Source organism: Pectinophora gossypiella, chromosome 2 (genome assembly GCF_024362695.1).
Source record: "Pectinophora gossypiella chromosome 2, ilPecGoss1.1, whole genome shotgun sequence".
Classification (NCBI taxonomy): domain Eukaryota; kingdom Metazoa; phylum Arthropoda; class Insecta; order Lepidoptera; family Gelechiidae; genus Pectinophora; species Pectinophora gossypiella.
In genome coordinates this window covers 18,316,492-18,339,497 of record NC_065405.1, presented here as the reverse complement: position 1 = coordinate 18,339,497, position 23,006 = coordinate 18,316,492, and the positions used below count along the sequence as shown (strand labels likewise).

General features: G+C 40.2%; 1 protein-coding gene across 1 annotated transcript in view; it reads right to left on the bottom strand.

Moving 5' to 3' along the window:
* The window catches only part of LOC126375910 (Down syndrome cell adhesion molecule-like protein Dscam2), a 91,817-nt gene that overhangs the window by 6,540 nt on the left and 62,271 nt on the right, over nucleotides 1–23,006 (bottom strand). Inside the window, exons 5-23 of the mRNA XM_050023004.1 lie at nucleotides 16,420–16,569; nucleotides 15,830–15,947; nucleotides 15,286–15,496; nucleotides 12,378–12,615; nucleotides 4,957–5,110; nucleotides 4,355–4,503; nucleotides 4,151–4,241; nucleotides 3,755–3,936; nucleotides 3,532–3,677; nucleotides 3,316–3,451; nucleotides 3,206–3,239; nucleotides 2,351–2,499; nucleotides 2,068–2,275; nucleotides 1,812–1,966; nucleotides 1,657–1,727; nucleotides 1,333–1,567; nucleotides 1,043–1,170; nucleotides 607–775; nucleotides 249–369 (exon numbers count right to left, since the gene is read on the bottom strand). Of these exons, the coding sequence (XP_049878961.1) occupies nucleotides 249–369; nucleotides 607–775; nucleotides 1,043–1,170; nucleotides 1,333–1,567; nucleotides 1,657–1,727; nucleotides 1,812–1,966; nucleotides 2,068–2,275; nucleotides 2,351–2,499; nucleotides 3,206–3,239; nucleotides 3,316–3,451; nucleotides 3,532–3,677; nucleotides 3,755–3,936; nucleotides 4,151–4,241; nucleotides 4,355–4,503; nucleotides 4,957–5,110; nucleotides 12,378–12,615; nucleotides 15,286–15,496; nucleotides 15,830–15,947; nucleotides 16,420–16,569 (2,845 nt within the window). The remainder of the gene's footprint in view (nucleotides 1–248; nucleotides 370–606; nucleotides 776–1,042; nucleotides 1,171–1,332; nucleotides 1,568–1,656; nucleotides 1,728–1,811; nucleotides 1,967–2,067; nucleotides 2,276–2,350; nucleotides 2,500–3,205; nucleotides 3,240–3,315; nucleotides 3,452–3,531; nucleotides 3,678–3,754; nucleotides 3,937–4,150; nucleotides 4,242–4,354; nucleotides 4,504–4,956; nucleotides 5,111–12,377; nucleotides 12,616–15,285; nucleotides 15,497–15,829; nucleotides 15,948–16,419; nucleotides 16,570–23,006) is intronic.

Below are 23,006 nucleotides of genomic sequence, written 5' to 3'. Positions count from 1 at the left end.
ACTTCCATGGCCTAGTGGCAAGAATGTTCGGCTCTTGATGTGAAAAGCCTTCGATTAACAAACATCCACTATCCACCATTTTTATTTAGTTCCGGCTGTTATTTTCATGCGGAAGTCGTGACATGAGGTAGGATAGGAGTTATTAGCTGCTCAATATATATTTTTTTGGACTAGGCTTTGAGTTTCTTTGGTTTTATTAAGGACGGTTATCAAGTTAATAAGATCACATAAATGAATTAATACCAAACCTTTGAGGTCTGTTGTAGACACTGTAGTGTTTGATCTTCCCATTTCTTTGAGTTGGTGAGAGCCAGCTGACGACCACTGAGTCTTCAGAGCTGGCCAGCGCCTTGATATCGGCCGGCGCACCTGGAACTATACAGAATCATGTATATAGTGCTTTGCTTACATTGACATACATACATACATAAACTCACGCCCGTAATCCCTAATGGGGTGGGTAGAGCCACAAGTGATCAAAGACAACTTGCAGCCACTGTTGATACTGAAACCACTGCCGATTTATTAACCCCGATATTGTAGCAATGTATTTAGTTTATCATATCTCCTCCATCAAGAATACTTTAACAATATAACTCCACTTACTGTCTTCATGCGTGGTGCAGTAGACGGGAGCGGAGGCGGGTCCTGCGCCGGCGGCGGTCCTGGCGCGGATCGTTATAGAATAGTTGGCGGCTCGTTGTAATGACTGCAGGACCGTCTCCATGCCTCCTGACCGACGGGTCTCCACCTGCCCTTCCAAGTTGTCCACAGCCTGAAGTAAGTGTAACATTTTATATTCCGTAGTAATTTGATAAAAAAGTGCTTGATCAAATGCGTAAGGCATACTCCACCACACTGCTCTAACGCTACTTGTAGGTCATTTTCCAGTAAGATATTCTAGACTTTAAAGTCTCGTAATATTTAGAACTACTAAATGGTCACATTTCCAAAGGATGACTGTACCTGACAATGCTTTACCTAACTTAAAAAATCGATCGATATCAATCAATAAAAATGTAAAAAGTCAACAATTGGTTACCTCATAAAGAAGTTCATAGCCCAAGAGGACGCCACCACGAGTGGCTAACGGTGGCGGCTCCCACCACACCCGGATGGATTGCGCTGACAGTGGTTCACAGCGGACACGGTCCGGTGGTGCTTCAGGCACTGCAATTAGAAAAATATTTCAAAGTTCACCACTTATGGTATTTCAGTGTACCGCAATAAATGTGGATCTATTCTTTCATTTTCTTTAAGGAAATATGTTTCATAACGCCGTACCGGATTACAGATTATTACTGTTGACATTTATTGCTCATCTTTTATTACCTCCTTCAAGTGTAGTAGCAGTAAGCGGCGCACACGATGGTCCCGCGCCGACGGCGTTGAAAGCTCTCACGCGTACTTCGTAGTGCGCATGTGTGCGCAGAGCTACTAGCGTCGCTTGCGTCGCTCCCCAGCCCGATGCTGTCAGTGCTTGCGTCGTATTCTCATTTGCTCCGACCTCCTTCCACGTCACAACGTATCCTAGTAGCTCGCCATTCCATGAATCTTGTGGTGGTGCCTGCAATTTTGTAGGTTACTATTGAAGAGCTGAAGGATTTCAAGTAATAATTAGTTGAGGTATTGAATATTTTGAATTGTGATGTTTACCTGCCATTTTATAAGAAGTTCCCCGGGAGCAGTAGCTTGAACTTGGACGTTATGTGGTGGGTCTGAGGGTGCTAAAGAAAAAAAAAATACGGGTCAAAAAGATCATAGAGAATAATTTATGAGCGCATATTAAATACACACAAATAAACCCTTACCTTCTTCCAAAGTCTGGACAATAATCGAGTCTGAATATTCACTGTCTCCAATGGCGTTAACAGCTGCTAATCGTAAAGCATACGCAGTAGCTGGTCTAAGACTTTCAACTCTATATTCTAATGTTACTTCCGAGCCGGGTTCTGAAGACTCCTGCCTGGAAAACAAAACATCATAAAGTTCAGCATCATTGTCAACCTTTGTATCAACATCTAAAACAAGACCCTATCTTTGTTCAATTTTTCAACTCTTTCCTACCTCTCGTAAATTCTATCAGCAGGGATATCTCTAGTGGGTGCAAGCGTCCAGTCATCTCGTTCTGTTCTATGTCTGTCTCCTACGACCCTGTACTGCAGGCGGTACACCTGCACTCTTGCATTGCCATCATATCCTCGTCTCCATGCGATGATTGCTCCTCGCGCTTCTCTTCTTGATACGTGGAGACCTCTTGGCGCTTCGGGGAATTCTGATAAATAAAAAAAAATATTGTTGATTTGCGACGAAGGAAGTCTCGTCTGACTTTAGTCACCCAGTACCATACCTTGGACAGCCAAGTATATAAGCAGCTCATCCCTTCCATACGCATTCTCCGCCCGACATCGATAAACTCCGGAGTCTTGCCTTTCTGCGTGTGCTATACTGAGTTGCGAACTGACTCCGCTCTCGGATCTTTTCTCCGATACTGATACCCTGAAAACAATCACCAATTAGTATCAAAATAATATATATTTAGAAAAAACTTAGCAAGAAATCAAACAGAGACTTGCCTGTAGGTAGTAAGGTCAACCCGTTTCATATTATGAGTCCATTGCAATTGTATTGGAGCATCACCTCTCGCGTCGCACTGGAGTGTGGCTTGTGCTGTTCGTTTCACAGTCATATTGCGAGATGAGAACTCGAAATGAGCTGGTTCTAAAATGCAAATAAGCATAATATAAGAATAAACAGACACCTCAGTATGCAACCAACTTGACGCAAAGTCTTGTAGTTTTACTCCGGTATATAGGGGAATAACTCAATGATCGTTGAGGCGTACAAACCATTGACTGAAACGCTAATGATCTTAGAAAGTCCTCGTCCGATGCCATTTTCTGCCCGGCACATATACTGTCCTTCGTGATGATGGGCTGCAGGTGATATACTCAGCGATCCGTTCGAAAGCACAGAGAATTGTAACTCTAAATTGGATATCGGTCTGAAGTCTCCCATTGAAGAACCTGTAATTATATTTAAAAAAATTGTTCTTATTACATAATGAATCACATACAATGCTACTCGTATTTATAAAATTAATGGTGAAATAATATTACCGTGACCCTTTAGCCAAGTAGTTCGCGGTTCAGGGTAGCCTTTAGTAGCGCAATTTACCAAGATTTGAGTACCAAGCAGTACTGACACATCTTGTGGTTCAAATACCCATGACGGTGCCACTGGAAAAATAAAACACATTAAGAAGAGCAAAGAGACAAGGAAGAAAAATCGAGAGAGAGTAGTGAAAAAAATCACCTTTAACAGCGAGTCTGGCGGTGTGGTTGACCTCAGCAGCCGAGTTACTAGCAACGCAAGTATACTCGCCACTGTGCTTCGACGTCACATGCGAGAAGATCAGAAAACTAAACTCATCCAGGGACTTTTCTTGAACCTGAAAACACAGTTAAAATATTGTTTTAAAGTAGATAAAGGTAACGGGAAATTAGCATCAGAGAATAATTTAAGTCTGACCTGCAAATTGGATGGTATGTGCTGTCCATCTTTAAGCCAAGAGAAATACACTGGCTTATCCCCAGATGTAATACCACAAAGAACTTGAATCGAACTGCCTTCAACCAAATCCGTTGGAAACGAAAAACCTGCGATTTTTGGTGGATCTGCAAAAGAGAACAGTTAGTTAAAGATAAAATAATCTTAGATGAAATTATATTATTATGATCAAATAGATACTGACTTCTAACAAATATCTGTACATCTTTTTGTGCGTATTGTCCCGAAGGAGCGGTGACTCGACACGAATACACTCCAGCATCTGCCTGCTCCGCGGGCCATAGAAGTAGTTCTCCACCAAGCCCTGACAATGTTCTCCCACTGGTGGAACTCACATCCATCCCACCGCGTTGCCAACGAATTTCACTGAAAAAAAATAAGGAATTCTGTGTAAATTTTTTTTTTGGAAAGGAAAATGTAACGTTCAGTTTTTGTAACACAAAATCATGCTATCTGAAAACTGATCCAGATTAATAACTTTTTGGAAACACAACATTGAAGAAGGACACAATAAGGGATAAGACAAAAACAAAGGAAAACGAAACTTATAATTTAACTAAGCAAATGCACCTCCATCAACCTGATTGGAAATCCGGAGTAGGGACAGTAGATGGTGGTGTTGACGCCGGCTACCACTCGCACCGGACCGATGTTGCGGATCGACGGAGGACCTGCAGCACACAATGGTACACGTAGATTTAATAATCTAATGAGTCAACAGGGCTAGAAATACAATTTCGTTTACTTGTACCAGATTCTTCAGATTGTAATGTATGTATGTTACCGTAGACATTGAGCCGGGTGGAGTGCTCGACGTGGCCGCGCGAGTTGTGCGCGCGGCAGGTGTAGCGGCCGCCGTCCTCAGGCCGCACCGCCGTCAGGTTCAGGAAGCTCACCACGTCGCCGCTCGGAGACATCATGTGCGAGATGCTCCTGTGGAATACATTATATTGAACACTAAGAGCAAATCACAAACAGAGAAAATCTAAATTTCTGAATTGAACAGGATTCTAACCCACAATGTCCAAGCAATAACCGAAGAAATGATCAAAACTTTTATACACAAGACATAATTATTGGTGAAACCATTCAGTCGATGTATGATGGAAACATTTGTCGAAACCGCTTTGTGAAACTGTCTTTTCTTTGATTAGACTATTGCAGTCCGAGAAAAGTAATTATTCCATGAACTAGAAATAATAGAAAAAATAAATAATAGATGCTTTGGAAAGCACGTTAATCCATTGTTCTCACTGTAGTACTCGTAATTACGTAATCGTTATTGATCAAAGTCAGGGACCTCTTTCGGCTCAACAACTTAGACACCAGGGTTAGTGAGGCCTACCTAAACCTGGGGGCTAAACGATAGATAAAGAATGAATGTACCTCTGCGCAGTATTGTGTTCCTCGATGGGCTGGTTATCAATAAGCCAGGTGAACCGCGGCGGCGGCGCGCCCGAGGCGGCGCAGTGTAGCGCGAGCGCCGGCCCCGGGTGCAGCGCCTGCTCAATGAATGTGTAGTGCAGTTCAGGAGCCGTGTCTGGAACGAAACAGTAATTTGGTTAAAACTTTTTGTAAGCCAATGCTTTGCAAGTTTATTGTGACAAAAAACTATTAGAAATAGATAAGTATTCAACGTTGTATTTCTTTTCGACGATAATGTAGCGATTTAGTCAGTTTGGTAAAGGCTTTTAGCGCATTGATGGTGTGCCGAGATCAAGCAGGTAGGAAATATTATATTATTATAATACGTTGAAAACTGCTGCTTTGATCTTTATTGACTAAAGTCTTGTTAAAATGTATCAAAGGAAGTATTGTCGAATGTTCTATTATAACATCAAAACCGATTGAGAAGTGTACTGGCCGGCTCGAGAACTTAAGTACGTACTCGTGTTTGATGCCATTTAAGCAATTCCAAGAGTCCGGGACTCCATAGGCCCGAGATATGGAAACGACATACAAATAATAATAATATCGTTTATTGACCAATTGCTCTAGGTCCCTGCACTAAGCTCAGCTTGTATCGAAAATTGTAAATTTATGTAATATCATTGCACCTAAGGCACAATGTAGGAGGTATATGCGAGTTGCCACCTAATCCAGTTGCAGGGTTTGGCAACTAGAATAAAATCTCATTTTATACGTATATGAAGTATGTGAAACAATAGTATATTAGACATGGCGTCCTAATGAGCCGCCGTCAACATCCCAAAAGGCCGATAAATCAATACTGATTGAAAATGTTTTCTGCAGGCTGACATAGCATTGTTCCATGGGCTTTCACCATGAGTGATGTCCACTGGCGACATCAGGATCGCATAAATCTGCGCTGTCACAACAAAATCCAATCAGCGCTTAGAGTGAGGGTATAAACAAGGCTGGGGATGTATGGCGGTCGTTTATCACGGATCATAACGCGGGCTATTAGCCGGGAAATATGGCCTCCTGACGACCATGCGTCACTGAGGGTTACCAAGATGTGTTGGAGTTAGCGCCGAGCCGGACGCGGCGATTGCTCTGTGGGGAGTAGAGGGTAGCAGTACAAATGTTGTAAGATTTAAGTAAGTTTGCTCTAAACAGAAAACTGGAACGTTAGACAGCCCATGTCGTTTTGTAATGGAATAGGAACAAGTATTATATTCTAAATTAAATCACCACCGAGCGCGTAAAAATTTTAAGTCTGTGGACATTAAAAACAAAAAAAGATATAAAATAATTTATTAGAAAGACTAAGTCTCTTTTCTACCGATAGTAAAAACAATGGAAGAATTCTATCATTTTATTACTTTTCTTCTGATAAAAGGTAAAAAATTATGGTCAACATTTTTATCCGGATTGAAATTAATTGAAAGAAGTTTTTTGCTGTTTTACAAAACAAGGCGCTTACGAGCCTTTCGCTATAAGGCAACGCTATGTAATAAACTTTACAAAAGTGCGCACATAACGACCACTCCGTCCCATCCTTGCAGAAGTCTGTTTCTAAATGTAACTGACTGTAGCATGAAATATGGAAAGCCTTATTTAGTTGAGATTCGAACGGGATCTAAATTACTGGCGTCGGGTGGCGTTTGAGATGTTTATTACTGGTGAAACCGGACGCGCTTGACAAGCAATACGTTACGACGCGGCTCAGAGGCAGCCTTTCAGCGGACGATGCTTTACGACCTATAAACTAGTCTAAGGGTCGGTGCTTGTTATCTATTCAAAGACAACAATAATAGCCAGATCGTAAAATATTTCCATTGCGGTTTAGGAGGTTGTCAAGACTGGCTTGTTAGTCTATAATTGTCATGACCTATTTTAACGTGATAGTAAATATAGAATAGTTGTTAGTAATACTCAGATCATCTAGAAAATTTATTGCTTATCAAGTCTGACTCTGCATACGGCAATGTTTGCTATTTTATATCCGTTATTTTGTGCAAAATTACCGGATCGTGACCTAAATAGATTAACACGGAAACACCACGAACAACCACAGTAACTTTAAGTCCTTGCTATCGTTTTGTAGGCTTCCGTAATAAAAATAACGTCAGTTTAAAATGGGCGCGCATTTCGGCTTTTATTACTTGCACCATATATCTGCGTGTTGGCGCGGCGCCCGGCGCGTGGCTCGTGGCGCGCGGCTACCAAACAGTACTGCTCTGTTCATTTATACAGACTAATTGCCAATTTGCATATGGAGATAATACCGTTACGGATAAATCGACTTTAATACTCGAATTCTTATTTCAAAAATGTATAGTTTCGAATTTGCGCGGTTAAGAGCATTCAAAAAATATAATCCGGGGAAGCTTGGTTGTAGTGTGTTATGAGCAGATGTTGTAAGTGAATGTGAAGTGCGCTTTTATTTTAATTTTAAGATACTAATAAATAATGTTCTTGCTCTATTGTACCTGATCTACCTGACTGACTTAATGTAGACTTTTTTATACAAGTAGCATTATTATTATCACAGGATACACATTAAGTCAATGTTTCATAAAACCGTAAATTCTCGTCCGTTCCACCTTTTATTGTAGGAAACGGTCCGACGTCGGCGTGAATAGGGTATAATTCGGTGATATTGTCAGATGTGAAGAAGTTATGGGCCATAGATAGTCACCGTTATTCCATTACGCGGGATTAGCGTTGTACTCGCGATATCGCTCCCGTGAGTTATTGCTCGTGTCGAATTATGCATTCAGAAGAGCTTCAATAATTGCTTATCATATGATATTTGTGGGGACATTACTTAGAAATCGGTAGCTCATAAATATTCAGCAGGTGACGGGACGATGAGTGTCGGTTTAATCTAATATACGTACTCTTTTGTCGAGGTGTTGTTAAAAGTGCTTGACGAGGAATGAAGTGTTTAATTTGACCTATTCGCATGCCAATCTGTACTAAAAATGTACTTACCACGGCATACGACCACGGATATCTCCTAAAAATCACTATTCGGAAGAATTACGGAGAAATATTTATTTGTTTCATACTTTTTAAAGCGCGATTTTTCTATAGTCGGGTTTTAGTGGTTTTAGTCGGGCTTATACTTCTATATTGGTCAGGTGGTAGGCATAAACTACTTAATACCAGTCAAACTGCGCCAAATAAAGTGCTTTTAGAAACGCCAGTACAATTTGGAACTTAATCCTTATTTCGATAATACCGGTAAACATAAATAATAAGTTCAGATGCCGAAGTTTGATTGAGCTTCAGTTTCCAATCACAACTAGTTCCCAAATTCCCTTTTGCAGGAACACTGCATTCAGACTGTGTAGTATGTAAATTGGTCCAATACTGAAAGTTGCCTGTAGAATGCCTGTACATATACAAGGTGCTAGTATTACTGTACCGTATACTCAGGGGGATGATTCATCTCATGATTCTGAGTTAATATCAAAAAGGTAAATCTAAGTATCAAAATTAATGTTATTTTTGTGCGTTTCTAAAAATGTTTTCTATTCTATAGTTTTGCGACGGAAAATTCCATTTGATATTAAGTCAGAATTATGAGCTGATCCTCCTCAATATTCGTTAAGATGTCACTTACATCCCATACAAGTACGTACACAGAGCCATACGAGTGCGTATGGGTGTTAGTGACATCGTAAGATAGAGCGGAATTTCCTTCTGGTAGGTACATTTAAGGATTATTTTCAGTTCTATATTTTTGCGACGGAAAATTTCACCTGAATCATGGTGTGAATCATCCCCCAAAGATTTCGTTTCGATGTCACTAACACCCTGTATATAGGTAGGTAGGGTAGGTATCAGCGGCCTGCAGATCTCGTGAACCATCGCCAATATAACCAGATATACGCCTGAAGTTTGATTTTTGATTCGGCTTTTATGGTTCAGTGTTCGAATCCCAGTGGAGAGATATCACAAAAATCACTTTGCAATCCCTAGTTTGGATGAGACGTTGCACGATAATCACCGGATTACGTGAAATAGAGCGCGTTAAGCAGTCGACTCGGCTACTCTATCTGTAAGTTTATGTGGTAAGCACGGCCTCCGTGGTCCAGTGGTCCCGAAGGTCCCAGGTTTGAATCCCGGTGGGGAAAAATCACAAAAATCACTTTGTGATCCCTAGTTTGGTTAGGACATTATAGGTTGATCACTTAATTGTCCAAAAGTAAAATGATCCGTGCTTCGGAAGGCACGTTAAGCCGTTGGTCCCGGTTACTACTTACTGATGTAAGTATGTAGACGTTATATGAGTCACCCTGACACCAGGGTTGATGGAGTTATTAATTCACCTCACAGCCCACACGAAATACCTAAGCCAGGTGCCTTAAGCGGCTCTCGACGTTGGTAACTCTCTGACACTAGACGTTATGTGGTCGATCATGGCGGTCACGATCCATACGAGAGAAGACTAGCTGAGGCTAGGATGAGACAAGCGAGACGTTGCGTACTAATTGGCTCACTAAGATCCCAAATACGTTGAAAGGTCAAGCAAGTCTAGAGGTTGTATCGTCGATGCTAAAGACAAACACATACAATATCAGGAGGCTGCAAGCGGCACATAACTGCAGATCCTATGGACGTAAACCCCGAGTTTGACGCCATTCCCAGCGGCCTGACCTAAAGCACTGGTTCGAGTTATGAGTGAAACAGGATTGACGTTGGACATGGAAAATATGAATAAAATACTTGTTTGTAATGAACTCTATTCCAGGATTGTTGGGGCTGGTAATCCACCTAACAACCCACACGACAGGAGAAGAGAGCTTTATTGTTAACTCTACTTTTTTCGTGTGTTGCAAGGTCAATAACCGACATCACCAACGCTTCTGTCAGGCTATTAACTTATGAGGCTACGCTTTGCTTTTCTCTTTGCCAATATTTAACCGTCCCTTATTTCTCATCCTAATACCCCGGTCAATGATTAGCAATTAGATTTTTTTTTATATAAGTATTACCAAATTATAAAACAAATTTTATACGTTATATCCAAATCCTTTGGCAATGGATTAGTTGCAGAGGTAATCAACTTTAAACAACCCTAGAGCCGCCGTTGATCCGGACCAAGTCAAAGTTTGCAGTGGCAAGGATTAACTATTCAACAATTAAACAGATATCACACAGATTCGACTACCTGGGGTCACACCTCGGGGAGTCTCCGAGCACTCTCAAACCCAATTATAAGTCGGTATTGTCCTGGCCCAGAGAGTATTGTGGTTCAGTGCACAACAATACTGGAAGTTCGACGCTTGTCCCGTGGCTCGGTGACGGAGTGACGCACGCCGGTCATTACTGCAGGCTGCGATAATCGATACCTCCCCCTTCCCCCCTACCCCTCACACTGCCCTGCACAATGCTATATGCCCGAAATTCGACATTGCATCGTATAGAGGCCGCTTCATCATTCAACATGACGTCACAAGCCCCTTTATTAAAATTGGCTGCATTCGGTGTCGGTTTGCTTCGTCGGATTTATGTAACGCATATCAAGTGAATTTGCTAGCAGAGTTATTGATAAAGGTAATAAACTTTGATTTCAAACCTATTAATATTCATGTTGGTGGGGAGCGGAGAGTTGTCGTTCTATATTATTCCTTATTCTATAACAAAAATGACAGTCAGAGAGGTACCTTGGACTTTGATAAGGGTATTCTGATTCTAGTTTAAATGAAGTTAATGTTTGAGGACAAACACCCTTCAAATTCTGTCCTTAACGTTTACATTAAAGTTATTGACATGCTGTTTACGCCAAACATAAAAGAAAAACATCCAGTGAAGTATCAAGTGTTGAACGATCACAAGACCCAATAAAACATCTCCAACACAGTTAATGGACTTAATAATGGAAGCAGACTTCCAATAAATCTTTTCCAGTGAAGCCAGCTTCGGGCAATAAACCGAAGGTGCACCACCATAAATATTCAGATGAGTTCCCCCCCGGAGGTTTTTTCCAGCCAAATGGCCGATCCGGCGATCTTAGACCGGATCAATGGTAGCCCAGAGGTTGCTTAATGTTTACTGACTCTAAATTAAAAAAGGTTTCTGCTATTTGGGAACCTACTTCAAAGCAACTTCACTAATGAATTTCAGACCTATGAAAATAAGAGCAATGTGAATTTAATAACACGAATATTTCAAATTGTACGGCTGAAATCAGAATTCTCAGAATAATTAAGTCAAAATTACAAAGTCAGATGTTTTGGCAGCTAATACTCTAGCGCTTTAATTGATCGGCCCATTATTCAGGTTTGCTCGAGACTGCGCGTCGAGTACGCACTGGTGTTTATCTGCATTCAAATGAGGCTGGAGCTTCAAGAAAATCAATTAGACAGTACAGCCATCGAGCCACTTTGCATTGATGACGTCAGTCGTGCTCACCCGCCGACACTCGCGTCGTCCGCCCCGTTTCGGAACTCAATTTAAAACCTTTTGTTTCGTTTACTTACTAGAAAACTATAAAGTTTAATACTCTTTCGTGTGAAGAGGACGTCGTAAATGTGGAACAAGTAAAGTTTTTAGTCGCGCGATCGAGTTGGATCGTGCTGGGAATTTTTCGTTAAAATACATTTTAAAAATTTACTCTGAGCTCAAAAGCACTTTGTAAATGTATGGAAGCAATAAAAACAGTCGCCGGCCTCTTATTGAACAAAAAATAAGCAAAGGATTAAATCTGGCTGGAATCGGCGATAACTTTGTGAGAGATTTTAATTAAGATGGTATTTGCATATTATCGTTCTTTTCCGCGAAATAATTCGCAATATTTCATTGCGTTACGTTCCCGATGATACTGCTCATAATACAACGGTACAATATTTTTTATTTATTCTCTATTTACAGCTCTAATATAAAAATATTGAACGAAAATAACATGGTGGCGTGTGAGTGCCACGGCGGACTCTCACAAATAATACGTCACCGCCGTCGTCGTCAACTGATTAATATTTATGTACCTATGCTAACAAAATCTAGTGTATTTATCCAAAAAAGTCATAATAGGTCTAAACCACAGTTCCACCAGTGGAAACCTACATTCCTGAGAAATGCATTTTCGGAGGTATGTGACCTAACCTGTATTGGGCTGGTTTTCCCTTCGCGGGTTGGAAAGTCAGACAGGCAGTCGCTTCTGTAAAAAACGGGACAATGCTAGGAAGATGATGATGATGAGGTATAAACCCCAGTTACTGCGGAATTTGCAATCAGTACCGACCCGCAATAAGGACTACATTAATATACTAAAATGTATTATGAGGTCGCGACCTGCATCACAAAGGTCAACGCGGGTAATGCATGACATTTCATAGTCGCCGCTACGCTGCGGTCTGTTCTGCATACCTGTGCTAGGCAGGAAATGTTACCTCCAAGCCTCAATTCAGCCGACGCCTGCGCGGTGTCCAGATCTCGCTCAGCGAAGCACTGGTACATGCCGCGGTGCGCGCGCGCCACGCCGTGCACGTGCAGCGCGCGCTCCCCGCCGCCCACCGGCACGCCGTCGTGCAGCCAGCGCACGCGGGGCTCCCCGCCCCCGCCCCCGCCGCCCCCGCCCCCGCCGGACACCGAGCAGTTGAATGTCACTGAGCTACCAGAATTGGCCACCTGGGAAGTAAACGTAAGAAAATATTAAGTATTTCATGATGAATTGCTCTTCCCTTCGTTACGATATCATACTTTAGAATCGAGACGATCATTTTTGAAACCGTGGGGAAAATATTTCAAGAATGTGTTTTAGGATCTACGTGACGTAACTTGTAAATAAGCTGGTTTTCTCTTGGGTAAACAGGATAACGCTAGGAAGATGACGATGAAATAATTCGCTAATGCGCGTGAGAAATTCTAGTCGCCTGCTTACGGCGGCGCGTGGAACGTAACTACATATTATAAGTAATAAGCCTTAGGACGTTTTATTTTCGCATCCAGTTGTGTGCAATAAACAAAATTATATATAAAGAAACGTTTTGTGCATAAGTTCTAATTATCTTAAAAATATAATACGCTTTCAAGTGTTCACAAATATAAAAAGTACAACTATCTAAACCAACGTTCATGTTGATTTTTTCCTCTACAACACCTTTTGAAAACAATTTCCGTCTGTCGCTTTAAGGGGCAGCGACGAGCAACAAATTATGGGGCAGACTTCACTCTCTTTCAGGTTCATTCAGGAAAATAAAATTAAGTTAAACTTTAATGAAATCTCTGATTTACGAGCGTCTACCTACAATGCAAACCGCTTATCTTAATACAAAGTGTTGGAAACTTTTGCTTTGTTGAGATAAAAGTTGAGTTTTATTAAATAAGGTTCAAGTTGTTGTAACACGTGCATACAGGGCAAGGTTGAGTAGGTATTACTGTAGTTTGTGAACGCAAAGTACCAGGAGATAATAAAATGGCAGGAGCGTGTCGGGTGAAGTGGCTCGCAATAGGCACACAGTTCGATCTCATGAATAATTTAGCCGGAAGCGTCAGTTCCTCCGTCACGCCGATCCTGCCTCAAACCGGATTACCAGCCGCAGCACGCGCAAGCCACAGTCACTGGCGTTATAAAATCAATATAGCATATATTAAAACTTCCATAGTAAAGAGTTCCCTCAATCAGCGCTTATCGCTATCGACCCATTAGGGTCGATTAATTCTTTCAATTATTTTCCCTCTCAGACGACTCCCTGAGCCGAGGTTCGCGCCCAACTGGGCACTCTCAGGCCTGTTGTCTTAAACGTTGTACCGGGTGAGAGCCTTCAGCGCTCCCCATTTGTCCGGCCAAGTAGTTAATGCCATCTGCGACAAATCTACAATAATTCTTGCAAAAAAAAAAACAAAAAAAAAGAGAACAGACTAATCTGAAAACACTTTCTTACTCTACTTACATAGCCATATTTGTTGCGTTATTTATTAGAATTTCTAAATGAAATAATATTTAAAAAATAATAATATTTAGGTTGTAAATCGTTTTTAAAATTATTATATAACTGAATAAAGGTTTGTGTATAGATGCAGATATTAAAAATGAAGTACTTAGTGCTTGAATAAAAATATCGAACAAGGAAAACGAGAGTTGGACTGTAGCGGTATACATTGTTCCATAACCCGGTTGTTTACCAAGTTTACAATCCTCCGGTAAGTATAATAGTTCCTTAAATAACCACAACTATGTTATCACAAACAATAAAATTATACCTAAAGCCTGCGTGAGTTACGTATTAGAAAACTTCTGACTCCGTTTACATAAATCTTACTTAGCAAACTTCCGATCAAGTTACGGAACAATATGAACTTCTAGAATTAAATAGAAGTTTACTAACATCTTATTATAACCTTCGTGTGAAGTTGTTTCATTTGGGAATTTGTTCAATTTGCATGCCTAATATTAAATAGTTTAATCCATCGACCAGAAGCACAGTTTTCTTGACTTGGACCACCGGTTTTAAACTTTCATTCATACATTATTACGTTCCTTAATTCATTTCCTGTCTTTGAATTGGAGCGACTTGCGCCGTCGACAACTGAGTTATGTCACGTTTTACGCCAATTACGAAATCTTGTTTCATTCCAATTCCTCAGCTTGAAATGATGCACATTCATCTTGTTTGAGCTCATATATTCATTTATTCTTTTAACATAAGATTTGTTCTAAAAATCAAACACCCATGATATACATTCCTCCCCACTATACTGATGCAGCACTCGCTTCCCCCACCACGGCCGCCGTCGCTGCCACCGCGGGCTGCGGACTGAATACTTATTTTTCAATTTCCCCCATGGAAATGGAGGTTTCAAGTGTCAACGGTTTGAATTACGAGAGTCGAAGGTCACGATTCTGTATTCACAAAAGGTGGTTATTAGATTTGTATCTGGAATTGAATAAAGAAGCAGTATTGGGTCGAAGATGACTTCAAATTGGGACAGGTGCTGACTGAATATACATAATTTTGTTATGAACCCGTCGGTAGACTTTTGATGAGTGTAGGTTTTTGGAATATGATATTTATTCAGAAGCTGCATTAGATCCGACTTCGCATTGCTATTTTTTGCCAACCCAGATAGTATGACGTCAAAAAAAAGTAGAAGAAGAAATTACATGCGAATGGAATCGACGAATAAAGTTTATAAGCTGTTAAAAGACTCATAATTTTGTAGCAAAATATAAATTAAGGATTTATTCAGCATAAGCAAAACAGGAATGTCAATCACATTACGACGACACGCTGGAGCCGGTCAGGATAAGACACAGGAGTGGAAAATTCAAAAGGTTTAGCAATTGCCGGTACGCACCTGTAGCTGCGGATGTACAGTGACCAGGAGGGCCGAGCGCACGAGGAGGCGCGCGTCCCTGCGTTGTTCTCCGTGCTGGTTATGTGCGCGGCAGGTCCACACGCCGGCGTCAGTGGGCGCCGCGCGTCGGATCACCAGCACCTGCTCCGACACCGACACGCGGATGCTGCTGGACACGGGGCTCAGGCGACCGTTCGTGTGCCGGAACCAACTGCAACATACAGGTATAGTTAGTTAAAGGTCAGTCACTCTCGTGGTTTTTCGCAACAGGACCAAACCATCGAGCTCAAAATAATTATAATCTTTTACAAAATTCAACTTAACTTATTTAGCATAAGTTGATTCTTAACTGGACTATATGATCATTACTAAGGATAAAGTTATTTTAACTGTCATTATTTTATTTTTTTACGGAACCTTAACAATTCACGTTCAATAAAACACTTCCACCTTTTGTTCACTTCTTCCGTTGCCGTGGATTCCACCAGTCACCAGCTTTACCGTGTGCGTCTATTTCTATGTCTAGAAAGTAAAGTAAGCGTACCTGTATGTTGGAGGCGGGTTGCCGATGGCGCAGCAGACCAGACGTATATCTGCACCCTCCAGCACGGTTTCCTCTTCCGACACGGCAACTATCCGGGGCGCCATGCTGCCGCTAGGGTCTGCAATCATAATTGTTGTTCAATACATTCTTGTTGCAGTTATTTCTTGTTGAGTATTTAACGGAAAAAAATAAAAAGCCGAAATTAGATTTCCAGCATAATTATGTCGTCACGGATATGTAGATCTCTTCTGACGGATTGTGTTTTCTCCGCTATCCATGTGAGATATTGACTGATCATAATTATATATTATTATCACCATATTATGGTACATTATATCGATCTTGGAACTTCAATACCAAGGGGTATAAATTGTGTTCTGGTGACTTGCAATACATACTTTGACATTGATTACCTCAGATTCCAAGACCAAAAAAGAAAAGGTTGTAAGGTAGACTCTTGCGAGACATTGAGTGTAACGGGCGCGCTGCGTATCTTGTCGTATGCTGCACCTCGCAGGAGACACTGCTGACGTCATTCGGCCTCATACTGTGTATCACCAGTAGATCATAACGATGAAGGGCAGACTCACGCGAGACATTGATCGTGACGGGCGCGCTGCGTTTCTTCTCGCCGGTGAGCGTGTGCTGCACCTCGCAGGAGAAGCTGCTGACGTCATCGGGCCGTACGCCGCGCACCACCAGCAGGTCGCCGCGCCCGCCGCCGATTATGTAACGACCTCCTGATAGACAAGGAGAAGAACTGATAACCCGTGCGATTTAAATAGGCGCCTTGCGTCAAGGGGGTTGCATACTGGTATGAGCGTGACACGGGTATAGTTGATTCTCTCAATAACAATAACCCTAAGCTTTATTTGTATGCTGAGTTGCCGAGGCAAATGTTATTTTCAAAATACAGGCAAGAATTAACAAGACTAGATTCAATAACACTACAAAGTAAAATATACGATCCATAATAAAATCGTTTTAAAATTCTTGAAAGGTAGACTAACCGATATAAAACCGGATCAGAAAACAATCAATTTCAATATCCATTTGTTGGCAACTCAAAGGAGAAAAAAAAGTTAAACTTAAGGACGCACTCTGAATAGTGATGGCAAGTAACAGATAAAGGGGATTGGAGTGCGGACGCCGGGAGCTCATGACTTTGAAATTAGGAGACAGTATCGAGTGCACTTACACATTTATAGCGGTCCCGCGGACCAACACTTGTGCGGCATAGTTTAGCATAGAGCTCGTGTTGCGCCTACAGAGAAATGGATCAACCTCTCGCCGACTAGAGGTACTTTGAAGGGGTCGAGACGGTGTGACAAGGTCTTATAAAGGCCTTTTTGTTCGTACATATATTTGATAAAAATTAAAAAAAATATTTACAGGGTCCGCTTACCTAACCTGAAGATTTGACAGGTCCAGTTTTTTATAGAAGCGACTACCTGTCTGACCTTCCACCCCGCGAAGGGAAAACCAGCAAAATACAGGTTAGGTCACATACCTCTGAAAATGCATTTCTCAGTAATGTGGGTTTTGCTCACGATGTTTTCCTTCACCGCTGAGCACGTGATAATCATTTATGATCCAAACATGAATTCGAAAACAAATTCGACAATCATTGCTTTAGGCCTGTGCTGGATTCGAACCTGCGACCTCAAACTGAGAGGCAGGCGTTCTACCAACTGGGCTACTATGGCTCTCCAACAGTCTCACAGTCTACATTATTTCATATTGCATGTGTTATGTGTGATTGCATCATAAGACAAAATCGTTTACGTACTGCACAAAACTGCAAAGCATATTTTTGTCCTCTATAAATTCGTTACAACTTTATAATCTCTGTACCCAACCCTCTTATTAACCCTGTTCCATCAAATACAAAAGTTGTCACATCAAAACTCCGGACATTGGATTGGGCGGTGACATTGTACCGTCCACTTTGCGCCCGCGCCCCTCGCAAGATCTGATAACTTTCAGCGCGAGTTTTTCAATGAATTCTAAATGCACTCCCTCGCCCCGCGCCCCGCACCCACCCCGTGCCACTGATGTCGCAGATACAGTTGTTACTTTGTCTCAACTTAATGACACTTTTTATGATGATGGACATTGTTTAAAATTACTTCTTTTATCGACGGTTTCGAACTTCCCAGTATAGCTTTGTTGTTGCTCTTCACTTATTAATCTTGGTAATTAGATGTAATGAACGCCTAATTCCCGTTTCTGAAAATTAATATCTGAGAAGAGTTTGAAGATCATTTCCAAATAAAAGTACTACTTTACTGTTAAATGGCTTTAGGTACAGGCGTTGTTTAATGCCTTAACTACTAAACTATATGGCGTACAGACACTCACCTATTTCGTATTTATCTGGTCTTATTGCTTGTTTCGTCCATAATTGTTACGAAAACAGTGTTCAAAAGCGACCGAGGTGCCTCGTTTGCTCACTGTTATTGTTCTGTCGCCGTGCACGCGCATTCAGTGCACTAATTAATCAAATAGCAATTTTTGCAGAAGGGACAATAGAACGTATCGATCGTGACGTCACCACCCAAGCGGAACATTATAATGACGACATTATTATCCGCTTGTCAAAGTATTAACAAAATCATAAGTGAAAAGCTTTGACTAAAGATAAAAGGCTCACAACGATTTTATTGTTTCATGAAAAAAGTGAGTATGCTTCAACTCAACAATATCTCTTTGTTTCAAAAAGCAGACAATGTACTGGAAATTGCTTTTTATTAAACTCAATTTTAAAGCTTTCATGTAAAAATATCACAGTGTGGTTTATATTTTCATTGACTTACCAATAATTAATATTTCCAATTACCGCCTGAATAATTTTGTTATCGTTCTCATTGAACCCAAAAAGAGCGTTCAGTTCAGTATTTTACGTCTGATGACGTGCTTATCCACGATATTTTATATTAGTTCAACAAATATAACCGCAATTTGGCATGCGAGGAATTCATATACCATGGAATTTGATAGTTTGCGATCACTTTATAACATCAATTCATAAGAATTTCGGAAACTTCGATTGCTTTTAAAGTCAATGTATGTTCCAATTCACAAAACGTTAACCCGGTTATATGGCGAACTATACACATTATCGGGAATTCTGTTAATTAAGTCAGTTTATATCCTCTACTATTTACTTCGATTTCTAAAGCTAGAATTAGTCATGTCATAAAAGTTAGCTAAGCTAGGGATTTGTGTGAGAAGGAAATGCGAAGGAAGAACTCCATCTCTCGTATGGATTGTGAGGTCATTGACCGACCTCATCAACCCTGGTATCAGAAGGACTATTGCCACCCTGAATTTACTCCCTACGTATTTAAGTAAATATTAGCCGGAACCAGACATCTTAACGTGCCCTTCAAAGCAAGTAATCATCTTATTTTTGGACAATCAGGTAATTTAAAGCCTGAAATGTCCTTACCAAATAAAAAACAGTCTTAAAGGTAATTTCGACAATGTCCTCATCGGGAATCGAACCCAACCGATCAACGTTCTATTAACAAAACTAGAAAGAAAAAAAATTTGCATAAATTTAATCGACTAGTTATCAATTGTTACATACGGGAGAATACCTTAAGAGATTAGATAATCGTCAGTATGTTAGGATAATCCTCTGGGGTTCTAATAACTTGCTGAGTCACACGTAGAGGGAATCAACCCCTCCCTTACACGCGAAATTTTGTCTGCATAATCTTATAACAAATCAACTGCAGATCAAAATTCTTCCGCATCGCAAATGGTATCAGATATTTTAGTTTTAAATGAAATTACAATCACTAATACCACCATGGATGCCATCCAGTGACATTACTTACTGAATTCTTCTAATGACGTCATCAGAATTTTGCTAATTAACACAACAAAAATCGACCTTATTCTCTGTTATGGTGATTAAAATTTCATAATGAAACTGAAAATTCTGACAGCGGGGCGGGGCGGAAGCATTTTGAATTAGCTTTGGGTATACGTCTTGGGTTGCCGTTTGAGTGGAGCTCTTTTTTATGAATCCTTGATTGAATATCATAATAATGTAATAATATTGTAGATAAATTTTTTCAACATTCCATAGATGTCTTCTATTGTTTTTTAAAGTAAACCTTTCGAAATGACAGAGATTCAAAAATGTTAAATTGACATTCAACGAGTTTATCCGTGATAATTACGTTGAATGAATGATTTTGATTTGATTTGCTTTAGCACTAGCAGCCGGAGGGCATGTTGACAGTTACACACCCAGTGATAGTTCGCCGTGAAGATGGCTAACCATGTTTACTCGCTTCCAGTCGTCAAGCTGATACTGTTACTCGACTCGTCTGCGAGATCCTCTGACTAACCAAATCATCTAGTCGTATGTGCCGTGGGTGGATAGACGACAAATCTACTTAGGTGTACAGCAGGTAGTTCAGCTACACGGCAGCAGATAGCTAGCTATAGCTTTCTAGGTATCGGATGTACAATATTAGTTTCCAACTAGTCAAATCGGTTACTTTTTACTAAACGTCAAAACACGAAACTATTATGAAATTCACCAAATTCAGTCCGATTACCTGATTTCCCGAAAGTAAAATGATCCGTGCTTCGGAAGGCACGCCGTTGGTCCCGGTTACTACTTACCGATGTAAGTAAGTAGTCGTTACATGAGCCATGTCAGGGGCATTTGGCGGCTCAGTAATACTCCTGACACCAGGGTAGATGAGGTTGGTATTCTACCTCACAACCCACACGATAAGAAGAAGAAGACAAGAATTGTTTTATGAAGAAGCACACTGTAAGGTCATAAACAAAAAACGAACACATGAAAAACATGATAAAATGTCGGACTCATTAATACGTTTTTCTTGATTAAAATTCATGAATAATTTAATAGAAAAAAGAAAATATTTATCGTTAGTTTTAGTTCCGACTTTATTTAGTAAGTAATCAGAATTTCATAATTTCTTGAACCTAGTGCACGATCCAATTTATACGCATAATAAGCTTACTAGAGCAGTAATCCAGTTGAATACATCATGTTGAATAAATGTCTATGTTGAGATAAGCTAACGTGCAGGTGCTATAGGTACCGTATACTACTACTATATTTTCTTTTTTATTTAGGTACTATAGGCGCTATTATATTTTCTTTGTTTGTTTCAATTGTGTGTCTTGAGACCCATATCTGACTAGGACACCATGGTGCAGTAGCTACTGCCACTGCCTGATAAATTGTCGTGAAAATAACATTATAAAAGACGTTGCAGACATTTATCATCATCATCTCCTTAGCATTATCCCGTTTTCACAGGATCTGCTTACCTAACCTGAAGATTTGACAGGTCCAAGTTTTTACAGAAGCGACTGCCTATTTGACCTTCCAACTCGCGAAGGGAAAACCAGCACAATGCAGGTTAGGTCACATACCTCCGAAAATGCATTTCTCGGGAATGTAGGTTTCTTCACATGTGGCATGTTTTCCTTCACCGCTGAGCCCGTGATAATCATTTACGATCCAAATATATTTGAAAACAAATTCGATCATTGGTTTAGGCCTATGCTAGATTCGAACCTGAGACCTCAAAGTGAGAGACAACTGCTACCAACTGGACTACAACGGCATAATTATGAAGTATAATGTGTTGCAGACATTATACCTCATAAATATATTATTATGAACATGACATGGAACCGCACATTAGTTAAGTGACGATTACAAAATATAACTGCTAAAGTTTACATTTGCAAATATACCATACCATTACTAGTCAACTAATATTAAACTTTCTGCCATTATCAGAGCCAGAGAATTCTCCCTTTTCACTAATAACCCAAAAATAATTAAAAAGATTAAGCAGTCAACAAAAATAAAGTTGTGAAGCGCGAAGTTCGCGAGGGAAGTTTTTTTAATCGTCCGCGCCGTCTTTATAAGCTGTCGGTGCAAACTGCATCAGAGGACATTAAACTTGCATTAAGCCTGCAAGTTGTGCAGTGTGCACACTTTACATCCAACTATGGACCGAGTTGCCTTCAATTTATTATTATATTTACCTTCCAGTTTGAGATGAATGGCCGCGCATTACACGCGAGTTTAAGAAATAAAATCACTTACATTGTTGTTTTAATGTTAATAACGATCTAGAGTTAGATAGCAGTTTTGAATTTATGGACCACCTGTTCTTTTAGTTGCAATTGTATAATTGTTTACACGATTCATGCTCGTAAACCCCATGGGGGTAGGTAGAGCCATAATGTAGTGAGAATAGGAAAAAATGTTTTTATAATATTCAAAGATAAGATACCTACACGTGCGAGACATCTCGGGACTGTAATAAAATATAGGATTATAATAAAATGGATTGAAGAGTCTAAATGAAACAGATTAGTCAATTTGAAGGGCTGAATTACAGTATCTTGTTTATGAAATTGCCCAATTCGTTCTCGTGCTCAAATCTTCAGATAAATACGTCTATTGTTACATTAATAGATAAATTTTGAATAGATTGTCTTTCCGATTCGCTGAATAATTAAGAGAGATTAATAGAATTACTGGTTACATGAAGCCAACATCTTGGTTTGTTGGTGAATACTTATCAACAACATTGGTGTTAACTTGTTTTTAGTGTGCCGTACTTACTACCGCAACTAAGCCCACGCTGTTTGTCCATCCGCCTGTCCTTACGAACCCTAATCTGTAGTTAGTTAATATTTCACAGATTATGTATTATTATGGCGGATTTATCAACAAATTATAAAAACAACAAAAAGTAAAGTATAAAGAGAGGCGAAAATCACGTTTCTTGTATGGAGACAAGAGACGTGATTTTGTCAAGTGGGCGTATATACATACAATATAGCTCTGCCTACTTCTAAACTATTTATACCTCTAGATTGAGTGTAGATAGTGGTATATCGATATAATGAAGGTATAGGTAAGGTAAGCCGGCTCCATGTCTCTATACAGGGCTTTAGTGCTAACTGATGTTTAGATTATATCTGCTAACTGATGTTTAGATTATATTTTGCGTTGAGACAAACCCATGTCGGGTTTAACAATGCTTCTTAGCGTTTAAGGTATTATGTTCATGAATTTATTTGCAATAAAAAGAAAGTGACATCGTAACGAAAACTTTGAGGGATTATTCAGACCATTTTTTGAGTTGACATCACGTGA